This window comes from Juglans microcarpa x Juglans regia, chromosome 2D (assembly GCF_004785595.1).
Source record: "Juglans microcarpa x Juglans regia isolate MS1-56 chromosome 2D, Jm3101_v1.0, whole genome shotgun sequence".
NCBI classification, from domain to species: domain Eukaryota; kingdom Viridiplantae; phylum Streptophyta; class Magnoliopsida; order Fagales; family Juglandaceae; genus Juglans; species Juglans microcarpa x Juglans regia.
In genome coordinates, this window is record NC_054596.1 from 2,449,312 (window position 1) to 2,462,407 (window position 13,096).

General features: G+C 40.4%; 1 protein-coding gene across 4 annotated transcripts; it reads right to left on the reverse strand.

Moving 5' to 3' along the window:
* Positions 1-6,624: 6,624 nt before the first annotated feature.
* On the reverse strand, positions 6,625-12,641 carry LOC121249801 (3-dehydroquinate synthase homolog). 4 transcript variants are annotated; one of them, XM_041148603.1, is made up of 10 exons: positions 12,485-12,641; positions 12,138-12,383; positions 11,851-12,017; positions 11,143-11,241; positions 10,940-11,008; positions 10,732-10,872; positions 10,543-10,632; positions 10,070-10,237; positions 7,270-7,354; positions 6,625-7,162 (listed from the first exon to the last, which is right to left on the reverse strand). In XM_041148603.1, exons 1-10 carry the CDS (start codon positions 12,537-12,539, stop codon positions 7,035-7,037), a joined length of 1,248 nt encoding a protein of 415 aa, XP_041004537.1. In that variant the 5' UTR covers positions 12,540-12,641; the 3' UTR covers positions 6,625-7,034. The 4 variants fall into 4 exon arrangements, with proteins under 4 accessions (XP_041004537.1, XP_041004536.1, XP_041004539.1 ...); XM_041148602.1 differs by having other exon boundaries at positions 12,138-12,401; positions 12,485-12,627; XM_041148604.1 differs by having other exon boundaries at positions 6,983-7,162; positions 7,270-7,362; positions 12,138-12,401; positions 12,485-12,629.
* Between the last annotated feature and the right edge of the window lie 455 nt (positions 12,642-13,096).

Here is a 13,096-nt window from a genome sequence, read left to right on the forward strand (position 1 = left end):
CACTGGATGGATGTGAGTCCCTTCCGGCAGTTGTAATTTGTATGCGACAGGCCCGATTTTCTCTAAAATCTAGTAGGGTCCATAAAAACGGCTAGCTAATTTTTGATGAACTCGCTTGAAGACTGTTTGCTGGCGGTATGGGTGTAATTTCAACAGAACCCGTTCTCCGATATTGAACGAAATATCTCTTCTTTTTCTATCCGCCATTTGTTTCATTCTGTTTACTGAGCGTGCTAAGTTTGCTTTCAATTGCTGTAGAAGTTCATCTCGCATCATAAGTTGATGGTCCACTTCCTGTACCGATGAGAGTCCTTCTTGGTACGTTGGAATGGTTGGTGGCAATCTACCATACAGTGCCTGAAATAGGGTCATCCCAGTGGAAATATGATATGTTGTGTTATACCAGTATTCTGCCCAAGGTAAATAGCTGCTCCACTTCCGTGGCCACTGATGAACAAAACATCGAAGGTATTGTTCGACGCAACGGTTGATGACTTCCATTTGGCCATCCGTCTGGGGGTGGTATGCGGAACTGAGTTGTAATTTGGTGCCTGATAGTTTAAAAAACTCTTTCCAGAAGTTACTGATGAAGATTGGGTCCCGATCACTAACAATTGATTTGGGCATGCCATGAAGCTTGATGATGCTCTCCACAAATTTTTCTGCTACAATTTTTGCAGTGAAGGGATGACTCAAAGTAACAAAATGAGCGAACTTACTTAGTCTATCGACAACTACCATGATAGAGTCCTTTCCTTGCGATGTTGGGAGGTCTTCAATAAAGTCCAACGTTATGTCGTCCCATACTTGGCACGGAATTGGCAGCGGTTGAAGGAGACCAGCTGGAGCTAATGTCTCGAATTTTATTTTTTGGCATACCTCGCACCCTTTTATGTAGTCTTGCACTGACTTTTGCATCCCTGGCCAATAAAATTGTTGTCCCAGCTTCTTGAATGTTTGTAGGACGCCCGAATGACCACCTGTTTTAGTGTCGTGCATTTCGTGTAACAGGTTTGCCCTTAAGGCCGCATTGTTTGGAACAATGACCCTCCCTTTGTATAGTAATAGACCCTGACGCCACATATATGATTCCTTTGGCTGCTCTGTTGCCTCGCGATTCTTTGACTGAATGTATTGGTCTTTTTCTGCAGCTTTTTTAATCTCTTCCCATAAATTAACCTGCGGAAAGAAAATTCTAAGAAGAGTGGGACTACCCTGTTTTCGGGAGAGGGCATCTGCTGCAGAATTCTCACGGCCTGGTTTGTATTTAATTTCATAATCGTAGCCCAAGAGCTTAGCAACCCATTTTTGTTGCTCCGGTGTTGCTATTCGTTGTTCCAGAAGATATTTGAGGCTGCGCTGGTCTGTCTGAATATAGAATTTATGGCCTAAAAGATAAGGCCGCCAGGTGCGTATGGCTTCGACGATAGCCAACATTTCCTTTGCGTACGTCGACCAAGATTTTTTGTCATTCCGAGGGCTCGACTCATGTAAGCAATTGGTTTGCCTTGTTGAGGTAGGACCGCTCCAATCCCTTCTCCTGATGCATCTGTTTCAATGGTGAAAACTTCATTGAAGTTTGGCATAGCTAAAATCGGCGTGGTTGTCATGGCCTGTTTGAGATCCCGGAAAGCGTTTTCAGCTTCTGCATGCCATCCGAACTGGCCTTTTTTGAGAAGATTGGTGAGAGGCCGTGCTATAATGCCATAGTCTTTGACAAACTTCCGATAATAACCTGTCAAGCCTAAAAACCCACGTAATTCTGAAATGTTAGTAGGTCGAGGCCAATCTACCATAGCAGAAACTTTATGTCTATCTACTTTCACTCCCTGGTTAGTGATGATATGACCCAAGTACTCCAATTCTTGCTGCCAAATGCACATTTGCTTGTTTTAACAAAGAATTTGTGCTGCCTCAGTATTTCGAAGGCCTGTCTTACATGTACTACATGTTGATCCCAGTCCGGACTATATATCAGAATATCATCAAAGAAAACTAATATGAATTTTCGGAGTTGCTTTCGGAAGATGGTATTCATGATAGCTTGAAACGTGGAAGGCGCATTACATAAGCCAAAGGGCATAACCAAGTATTCGTAATGTCCATTATGCGTTCGGAAAGCAGTTTTATGTATATCACCTGGTTTAACTCGTACTTGATGGTATCCTGCCCGCAGATCAAGTTTGGTAAAATAAGAAGCACCGTAGAGTTCATCCAGCATATCGTCCACTGTTGGAATCGAAAATCGGTCTTTAATGGTTGCGGCATTGAGCGCGCGATAATCTGTGCAGAATCGCCAGTTCCCGTCTTTCTTCTTTACCAGTAATACGGCTGAGGAGAAGGGGCTAGTGCTGGGTCACACAAGCCCGACTTGCAGCATGTTTTGGACCTGTTTTTCAATCTCTTTTTTTTTTTATAATGTGCATATCTGTAAGGCCGCACATTAATTGGTTCGACCCCTTCCTTGAGGGTGATGCTGTGATCAACCTCTCGTGTTGGTGGTAAGCTTGAAGGTTCAGTGAACAAGTCTGAGAATTCCTGCAATAATTCACGCAAACTTGGATGAATGTTCTGTTGCAGTTTCGTATGGGCAACCTGGAGGCACACTGCGAACAGAGCATGGCTAGGACGAATTCCCTTAGTTATCTCTTCAATTGATGCTACTTGAATATTTTGCCCGTCGATGCCTACCAACTTCTTGGTCTGGTTGTTCGGTGTGAATTCCATAGTTAATTTTCTCCAATCGCACACCACAGAACCAAGAGTTTCAAGCCATTGAATTCCCAAAACCACGTCTAATCCTGTGAGTGGTAAGGAATAAAGTGTTAATGAGAATTTGGTGTCATGTAAATTGATTGGTACCTCCTCAAACCTCCCTTGGCATTTAACCTTTTCTCCATTGGCCACTCGGACGGTGAAGGTCTCTGTTGGTACCACCGGTAATCGCAGCAAGTTCGCTAAGCGCTCACTAATGAAATTGTGAGTCGATCCGCTGTCAATTAATATAATGACGTCGTGGGCTCCGATTCTAGCCGCTGCTCACATGGTCTTGGGCGCTGACCAACCCGTTAATGCATGCAACGTAATCTCTGGTTCGAGATTCTCCTCCTGGTGTCTTCCCGTATTTCTTTCTTCATTGACGTCATCACAGATAACGTTGTTATCGTCCTCGTAGCCCTCCAACATGAGTACCCGTGGCCCCTGACATCTATGACCTGTAGTAAAACGTTCATTACAATTGAAACATAAGCCTTGGAGACGTCTTCGCTACATTTCCTCCCAACTCAGTCGTCGAACTGGAGCGACAGGTGCTGTCCGATTTGTTGGTGGAAGAGCTGGGGGAGCTCGTAATGGTGGTGTAGGTCGTAAGAACCTCCTTTGTCTCGTTAATTGGTCATCTCTCATCCTTGCGAAACGTATAGCATCTTTCAAAGTCTGTGGTTTAAACATACGGATTCCATCCGAAATTTCTATCTTCAAACCACCCATGAAGGTGCCCACCAGAGCCTTCTGTGTCCAACCTTTGACCCTGTTGCCTAATTGTTCGAATTTCCGTTGGTAGTCCCGCAGGGAACCTGTCTACCGAATTCGGGACAAAGCCTCGTCAAAGTCTTCGCAGTCCGATGGCCCAAAGCGCGCCCATAGTTCCTCTTCAAAATCGATCCATGAAAGAACTCAACCTTCCTCTTGAAATGTCCTGCGAATCCATTGCCACCACTGGTTGGCTTCTCCTTCCAAATGGTAAGATGCTAAAGAAACCTTTTGGTTGTCGGGAGTGTTTTGGAACTCGAAAAACTGATTCACACGGTTGAACCACTCCGTCAGATCATCTCCTGAAAATCGAGGAAATTCTAACTTTGCCGTTTTGGAGGATACCACAAGTCGTCCCCCATTGTGACCTTCACGGTATTGAATACCTTGGTTTGGAGGTTCTTGGTTGGCAAGGAGCACATCAGAGAGACGGTTAAGAGTCTCTTCAACATGCCGTAGTCGACCTGCCATGCCCAACTCCATCCGGTGTAGCCCCTCTTGAACTTCACCGAGTCCAGCCTCCAGATGCTCAATTCTCTCTTTATTGGTTCCCATATTAACCTGGCTCTGAGGCCAATTGATAGGTCCCAAATGTAGAGAATAAAAATTACTAAAGAAATAAACTGAATTCTCTTCGGGTGAGAATAATACCACCTTTGAACGTAAACTTTTCTGCCTTTTCATTAATCGCGTTGCTGCTTAAATAGGCAAAAAGCCCTTACAAACAAATATGAAGAAAAACTGAATTACTAACAACTTACCTAAAACAAAGCATGTAACAGAGCACGCCCTTAGAAACAGAGCACGTTCGTAAAACAGAATAACTTAACGAAAAAAAAGACGTAAGACTCTGTAAAACTCCTTAATTTCTACAGCTCCACTTTCATGTAAGATTCTCATCTGTGAAGACTCAGTCCCTTCTCTATTCCTTACGTGTAACGTTTGCATGCGATTATCTGTGTCACGTTTGCATGCATTAACTCCTCACGTTCCCGCTTATTCCACATATTTGGGATTCGGTTTATGGCCCCTCTCCGAACGTCGTGGTCTATCACAATATAATCATTGGTGCCCACAACTAACTAATATTTGATTGGAAGAATCAAGATCAAGGAGTTTAGCAGTGCCGAGGTGAGAGACAAAAAACGCTTGCAATTTTGAGTTCAACAAGACATCGCTAGTTGATATATCTAGATGAATAATCGTTGGGATGCGTTTATAATACATGTAAGATAAGACGTGCTATGCCTTTGATAATGATGTTCACTCTCTTGCTCGAATCCAATTCCACACCTTCAGGTGATTTTTCTGGTGACTCCGTGAGGAGGAAGAGGAGAGGTGTATAGACGTGTCTTTTAGGCTCTTGATACCACAACCAGACCTGCTCCATCCTTTGGTTCTCCAAATTGTGGTTGCAATTTTCCTTACCGTGGTGGACGCCATGGTCGTGAAGGTGGCCAAGGTGGTTACAATGGTAGTCGTGGAGGTGGCCAGTCATCAAATTATTTCTCCTAATGCTCTACTGATCGTCCAATCTGCCAAGTATGTCACAAGCCTGGACATACTGTCCTCTCCTGTTATCATTGATTCAACCAATCTTATCAGGCCCCTCCCCTAGCGTCTCGTGTAGCTCATTTTACTGCTCTTCCCTCATCAGCATCGACGCCTTCCACTTGGTTCCCAGACACAGCAGCAACCCATCACTTTACTGTTGATTTCTCTGCCCTCAACCTGAATTTGGCTCCATATCAGGGCTCTGACCAAGTTAGCATCAAAGATGGCTCCATTTTGCCTATTCAACATGTAGGCTCGACCAATTTAAATTCTCCCTCTAGCAATTTTCTTTTGCAAAACCTTCTTCATGTTCCTTCTATTTCTCACAACTTACTTTCTATTCGTCAATTTTGTCTTACCAATCCCTTTTTTTTTTTTTTATTAATTTCACTTTAATTTTTATCTTGTGAAGGATTTACATTCCTAAGAGGTTCTTCTTCATGGAACCATTGAGAATGGATTGTATGTTCTGCCTCCGTCTGCTGCTTCAACGACTTCTCCTTCCTCAACTTCTCTTCAAGCATTTTTTGGTGCCCAGACCTCTACTCAACTCTGGCATGCAAGATTGGGTCATCCTTCACCTCGTATCATTGCGTTGACCCTTCGCCGTTTTCATCTTCCTACCACCTCCAGTGTTGCTCTCTCTTCTTGCTCGACCTGCTACCAAGCTAGAGCCCATGCTCTACCGCATCCTCCCTCTCCATCTCGATCTCAAAGACCCTTTGAGCTTCTATTTCTAGATGTATGGGGCCTGGCCCCTGTTATCTCTACCAATGGCAGTCATTTTTACCTTTCACTTGTAGATGACTTTTCTAAATATATTTGGATTTTTCCTATGCAATCCAAGTCAAATGTTTATTCTTTAATTCTTGCATTTCTTCGTTTTGCTAGTAATACATTATTTACAAATATTGTTTTTGTTCAATCTAATTGGGGAGGGGAATTTCGTCCCCTCCATGCCATATTTCAATCCTGTAGAATTTTCCATCGCATAATCTATCCCTACTCCCATCAACAAAATGGCAGTATCGAACGCCGCCATAGACAAATTGTAGACATTGGTCTTACCCTCTTAGATCATGTCTCTGTTCCTCAGAAGTATTGGGCCAAAACCTTTCAAACTGCCACATTTCTTATTAATCGAATGCCCACCCCATTTCTTCATAATCTATCTCATTTTGAGGCCTTGATGGGTCAATACCCGAACTACTCATTTTTACGTGTAAATGCAGTGAGGATGAACTGTTTGTGAAAAGGCCTCAATCACATTTCAGTTTTTCATTTACTCATATATGCTTTAGTACATACGCTGGCCAATATATAGGTACAGTTTCATAATAGAATTCAATCTTCCAACCACATTATGACACCTAGCTATTCTGTCACAAGATACCCTTCTAGAACTTTACAATTTATTCTTCCTGAGTATTCTCAAATGTTCCAGAACCTTCCTTTTGACTATATTGTTTGTAGGCAGGACAATCTGCTGCCTTAACAAGCAGCATTGCCTAGGACACTAGGCTTCCCCTTTGCATATACTTAAACTAAAAACATTAATAATTTATATACAAAACCCATGAAGCTTTACAATATTTCGATGTCAGATCTCTGTTAGTGCTCTCACCTCATTTATGAAACTCCTATGAAAAACTAGGTTCTCAGCTTCTACCAGATAAGTGTTGCTAGTGGGAGAGTTTTTACTTTTTAATGCAATTTGTAAAATGGAGAAATAACCACGATTTATTCCAGCACTTTATTATAGGTTCCACATGGTGGTGCCATCATAATGTCCACCACATGCTTTAACGCAATTGACTAGTATATTGCGTGCAGTCAAACCATGCCAATGGTGTAGTCCTTTGTGAGAGTGGATAGGCGACCTCTCTTGGCATCATATCCACGGGAGGTCATAAACAAATTCCACTTGGAGAATATGTCACCTTGTCCGTTCAATTCTCCACTATGAATTCTTCGATTTCTATTCCTGTATGTCGGGCCCCTCCTTGTACTCTTAGCATAACTTCATCTCCAACTTTGAGTGAAGTTACAGGAATTGCTGTTTTTTGCAGCCCATTTCCTGCAGAAGACAGAGAATCAAGGTTACACTCTCTCATATCAAGGAAATAAGTAATGAACTAATAAATTTGATAAGAGAAGAAACCACTTGCTACAGTCAGAAAAGACCTTGATGGGGACAAACAAGAGCAACAGTCTCTGCATTCTGTAGAAGGATGCTGTAAAGATGTTGGTCCAGGTTATCCGAATCTCTCTGCAACATTAAAAGGTGTGAAAACTAAGGGCTGGTTCAGCTATTGAGTTGACATGAGAAATCTCATATCATCTCATCTCAACATCCAAACACTCAAGCACAAACACTTTTCAATTTCAAATCATCAACATGTACTTTCTAGGAGGAAAGCTAATCCTCTTAAAACATGTACTTTCTAGCATGCCGATACATGTTTTGTCTGTGCTGAATGTTCCTAAAAAGGTTCTAGACTACATCTCTAGACTGCTTGCAAACTTCTTTTGGGGTGATAATGCAGGAAAGGAAGTGGGTAGCTTGGCAACGAGTTTGCAAGCCAATTGAAGGAGGGCAGGGAATCAGAGATTTACATGATGTTAAGAAAGCTCTGCACATGAAATTAGGGTGGCAGTTTTTACATTCTAAATCTCTACGGGCAGAGTATTTTAGGGCCAAATATAACAATGGTAAACATCCTTCTCTCATTAAGCAGTCAAAACAAGATACAAGTCTTTGGAAATCTATAATATCCCTCCTTCCTGAGGTGTTGAAAGGTAATAAATGGTTGGCTAGAGAAGGTAATATCTCCTTTTGGTTTGATGATTGGAGAGGCACAGGCCAGCTTGCAAATGAAGTGGAAATAACAACAATTCCAGATTTGAGACTATGTGAAGTGGTGAAGGATGAGGAATGGGATTTACAGAAGCTGCAATTTCTTTTAGGAGCAGGCAAAGCAAATGAAATAGCTTCTAAAAAATTAACTTTGAAACAAGGGAAGGATATTCTGATCTGGGCAGCTTCAAAATCTGGTGTATTCTCTGTTAAATCATCCTGGCAGTTGATGAGAGGGCATGTCCCCGGTGTAGAGTGGCGTAAATGGGTATGGTATAAACACTTGCCTATCAAAGTTTCTGTATTTATGTGGAAAGGCATTAATAGGGCCCTTCCTTTCGATCTAAGACTGCAACAAGTTCAGATTCATTTAGCCTCGAGATGTGACTGTTGTTCCAAACCACAAGTTGAATCTCTGGATCATGTTCTCAGTTTAGGAGAGATGGCATATCGAGTTTGGAATTTTTTTGGTGTTACACTTGGTTTTGAGACTACCAAATCATCCTTGGTGGACTCGGATTAGAATATGGTTCCTTAAAGCTAAGCAGACTTCCCAATTGGGTATACTCACTGGGATCTTACCCTCCATTATAAGCTGGCAACTATGGGTGAGTAGGTGCCAGGCCAGGATGGAATGAAAATTTTCTAATACGAGAAGCATCTGTGATAAGATCAGGTGGATGTTGGTTGAGGTTGTCTAAAATAAGCAAGGTGAATCAGCTCTCCTACTCTGATAAACTTATTATGGAACAGCTTGGATTACCTCCTGTGGAAGTAAAAAAACCAGCCGTTAGACTTTTGTTCTGGAACAGGCCAATGGAGGGTATGGCTAAACTCAATGTTGATGGCTGCTGTTTGGGGAACCCGGGTAACTGTGGTGGAGGAGGAGTGATGAGAATGGGCATGGGAAATTACTGGTTGTCTTCTCTTCCTTCTATGGGGAAGGCACAAATAATAGGGCCAAACTAAGAGTAGTTGTGGAAGGACTTTAACTTTGCATCCAACTAAACCATCTGCTGGTAGAGGTTAATTATGATTCCCAAGTGGTGGTCCAATGGCTTCAGAATACAGAGCATTGTCTGTGGCATTTTTTGAGGGAGTCATGTGAACAGTTTGAAGAGCTGAAAAGTAGAAGTAATGTTATTGTCCAATATGTTTACCGAGATGTCAATCAAGTTGCCGATAGCTTGGCAAAATCAGGAGCTCAGGGAGAGTCTCGTATTTTTTATAATTGCAATGAGTTACCACGAATGGTGAGGGGTGCTTTGGCAATAAACAGAGCTGGTATCCCTAATTTAATTTGTAAATGAGTTCATATTCATTTTTGTAATAAGGCTTGGTGCAAAGGTGCAATAGTTGAAGATTGTAACCACGGTTTTCCTCTGCCACAAGTGAGGTCTTAATAAATATCTTTCGTTTAAAAAAAAATCAAATCATCAACTTTTTCATCTAATCATTACAAATTTCCCAAACTTCCAAATAAAACACAAAAAAAAATTAAATTTTTTCAAATCCCAAAAAAAAAATTATATTAAAAAATTATATCTAAAAATATTTTAAGTTTATATATTTTTATTCAACCTTTTCTCTCTCATTTCTCAAAACCCAATAAAACATCTTAACTCAAATCATTTCACTACTATTCACAGATTTTTCATCTCATCTCATCTCAACATCCAAACGAGGCCTAAATAGATTAAAGAGCATTAGCAACTAGCTCTAGTAGACTTTTTATTTGAAAAAGAAAAAAGAAGAAGAAAATTAGCTCTGGTAGAGAAGTAATAAATTCAGACCTATCTACAAATTCTGGGAGCTGTGAAAGACTAGTTAGATGACAAGCAGGGTCCGACCACCCTCTTTTTCTTGGGGAGTCGGGGGTTTATGCAATGTAAATCTAGACTATGGAGACACTACCATAACTAATGGGATAACCGATGAACTTCACTTGACTAATTGTTATGAAACTTGCTCTCAGCCCAGCTTCTTTCATTATGTTTTGGGGCTATCATTTTGCAAGTAAAAGAGAAATCAAAGATGCATCAAACCATATATGCATCAAGTAAACAACTGATGGATTTGAAATAACATCAAGAGATCACTTTCTTTCCGAGTTTATAAAATAAGAACCTTTGCCTCAACAAGAATTAGTGGTCTAGTCTCTATCTTCACACGCCCAACAATTGCGGTTCGTTGTTGGCCTTTTTGATCAACTACTATCACCTCTTTGCCTGATTTTAACTCAGAAAGGTAGCAAGTCTTTCCCCCTGGAACGGCAACATAGGTATGTACTGGTCCCTGTAAAGTTCATGTACATGGTAAATTAAATTCATAATCACAAGAATACCAAACCCAGTCATCCAGGAAATGGCTCTGACAACCTTCTGCCATTCTTGAGAGTGGAATATCTTCACTGACTAATTTGTTTCTTAGTTTTCAAAAAAGGCAAAAAATTGGCTGTTCAAGGTTGGATGCTCTTTTCACATTAGAACATTAGAAAATACATAGACTGTTACATGTTCCCCAGGTGCTAAACTGGGACAATATTAACTTTCTGTAGGACTGAGTACCAGCCCTCAATCAAATTCAAAGCCAAAACTTACTGCATTAACTCGAAAAGGCCTGCTTGCAATATAATTTGACTCTAAGCATTCTGAGTGCACGAGGAATAATCCCCTTGCAAAAGATCCAACCTAAGGAACACACAGGCCATAAAAGTGATGCCATCGCACTCAATTAGCTCAACAGTAGATCATGAGGGGAAAATTATAGAAGAGAAAGTGGAAAAATACCAGAAGTCCTTCACCAGGTCTCATGAGGCTGCAGAGATCAACACAAACTCGATCTCCCATTCCAGCTACTTGAACTCGAATTACAGTGGCTTTGGTCAAGCTCAAAAGGTTGTTCACTTCATTTCTTCTGTCAAAATAGTCCTGAAAACATTTATTAGGTAATTATCTGTGCCTTACACTTAAGAAGACCTATCCTAAAACTAAATACCTTTAGCTGAAGAACATCTTCAGCATCTTCAACTTTTAAGATAACTCCACCCAGACCATGCTCCAGGGCCTGTACAAAAAATGGATATGAGAAGGAAGTCAAGATACATCTTCTAAGAGCCAAATTGACAATTTTAATAATCTAAGAAGTTCCCCAAATATTGAATTTCACCAGCTGTTCCTACTCTTGTAGAATAAAAGTACCTCAAGGAAGACTTGAGCTTCAGAATGATTTTTTGAGATCGCAAACACTTTTGTTTGATGGCCTTGGAATGCTGCAACAATATTCTCCGCTGGAATTACCTTTAGAGACAAACAAAAAAGGAAAAGCCATTGGGTTTATTTTGAAAATAGCACGTACTAGAGATAGGTTAACAGGGTGGTGCTGGAAATAGAAGTGCGGCACAGATTGTTCTAGTATTTAAAACACCCATAAATGTGGCCCAATATTGCACAAGATCTGGCGCGTTGGTACAATGAAAAGTGTACATCAGGACCACCATGTTCAATAGCTAATGGAAACAACAGAAAATTTGCATTGATAATGAATCCTGTGAATTTTTCATCAAAACAAGTGAAATAAAAAGGAACTTTTCAATTTATTAAAAAACTTGTCTAGAGAAACTGTGTTTAACAAGATCCATAATTATTATACAACTTCACAAAATATCTGGTAACGTCCAATTCATGGAGCAATTGGCCAAGACTTTGCATTGCAACTACCCATTAGTGAAAACATTTTTTATTTTAGAGATATTCTCAGATACAGATAAAACTGATTTATTTCTGGCATAACTTAAACAACTCCATAAACGCTGTTAGTTGACAAGCAGTACTTGAAGGCCAATTCAAGAGCGTAGAAACAAATTTCATAAGATAGGAATTATGATGAGCATCCAGCAACAAGCAAACCTGCCAATCTAGTAAATCGATAACAACATTCTCTGCGTGCCCAATTGCAGGTTGCAGCTGCTGTAATTCTTGGGGATTCGAAACCTCAAAAATCGTGGCAACCCTTTTACTCTCACTATCAAAAATCTCTCCCTCTTCAGCATAGAGAGGACTTATTAAGGCAATGGCTGTAAACCACATAACCAGAAGGGAAAACTAAGAAACTAATATACCATAATCTGCAGAATAGAATAATTCATTGTAACGAAGAAATTCAAAAGAACGGTAGGAGGTACTATGGAGCTTACAAGACCACTCATGAGCAAGTTGTCGATGTCGAGACGAGAAAACGAAAGTATTCCATCCTCTCTCCACGGAGGCCGTCAGTACCTCTTTGTTTTCCGTCCAAATCCACACGCTCTTCGATTTCTCGTACGAACCAGAAGACGACGTCGTAGACGAATGAGAAGCACGCATTGCGACAGAAGAAAAGTTTTTAGAATTCGAAGAATGGTGTTTGGCCCAGGAATTTGATCTGCACGGGTTCCATTTATCTGCGAAGATTCGTTCAGCTAAACTAGAATTAACCAAAAGAAAAGGGAAAAGAACAAGAAAGGGCACATAAAAGATGAGTAGCTAGATGAAGTTGATTTACATGGAGCTTGAACCAGTTCAAAGATAGTAATTTTGAGCAACGGAAGAACCAGCATTGAGAATTGATGCTGGGACAGTCGAACCAAAGAAGCAGTTTCAGAATGTATAGCAGCTTCATGTCGTAATTCGGGTGTGGATCATCTTCTCGATTGAGGTAAGGACCTAAGGTCAAGTGGAGTAGGAGCCAATGAAGACCTGCCATTTCCGCACGAGTAGATAAACCTGACACGTTCATTAAACGATCTGTCGTCCTACTTTTATAGTCTGAATAAATAAAAAAGTCGAGTGAAATTATTAAAAAAAAAATGTTATTCATCCTGTGAATTTTTATAATAAAAGAACGACGAAAGAATGATAATTAAAAAAGAGCTCGACAAAATCTCTCCAGAAGACCAAATGGCTTTTTTATTTTTCATTTTTATTTTTTTCATATATTTTTATATTCTTAAATATTTTTTAACAAAAAATAATCACAACATCATTAAAAAATATTTCATTAATTATTAAGTTAAAAAAAAAAACCTTTAAGAACCCACAAAACCCATTATCGATGAGTTTAATATTTTTCATTAAAAAACGACACATTGGAATATATGAACAAAATGCTCAATAG

Excerpts from the sequence above, each read along its gene's own strand:
- LOC121249801 (XM_041148602.1), bottom strand. The coding sequence starts at position 12,539 with ATGCTGGTTCTTCCGTTGCTCAAAATTACTATCTTTGAACTGGTTCAA. Across the intron at positions 12,018-12,137 it reads ACTTGCTCATGAGTGGTCTT|CCATTGCCTTAATAAGTCCT; the intron begins GTAAGCTCCATA and ends TGTGGTTTACAG. Across the intron at positions 7,163-7,269 it reads TCTTGTTTGTCCCCATCAAG|GAAATGGGCTGCAAAAAACA; the intron begins GTCTTTTCTGAC and ends TGTCTTCTGCAG.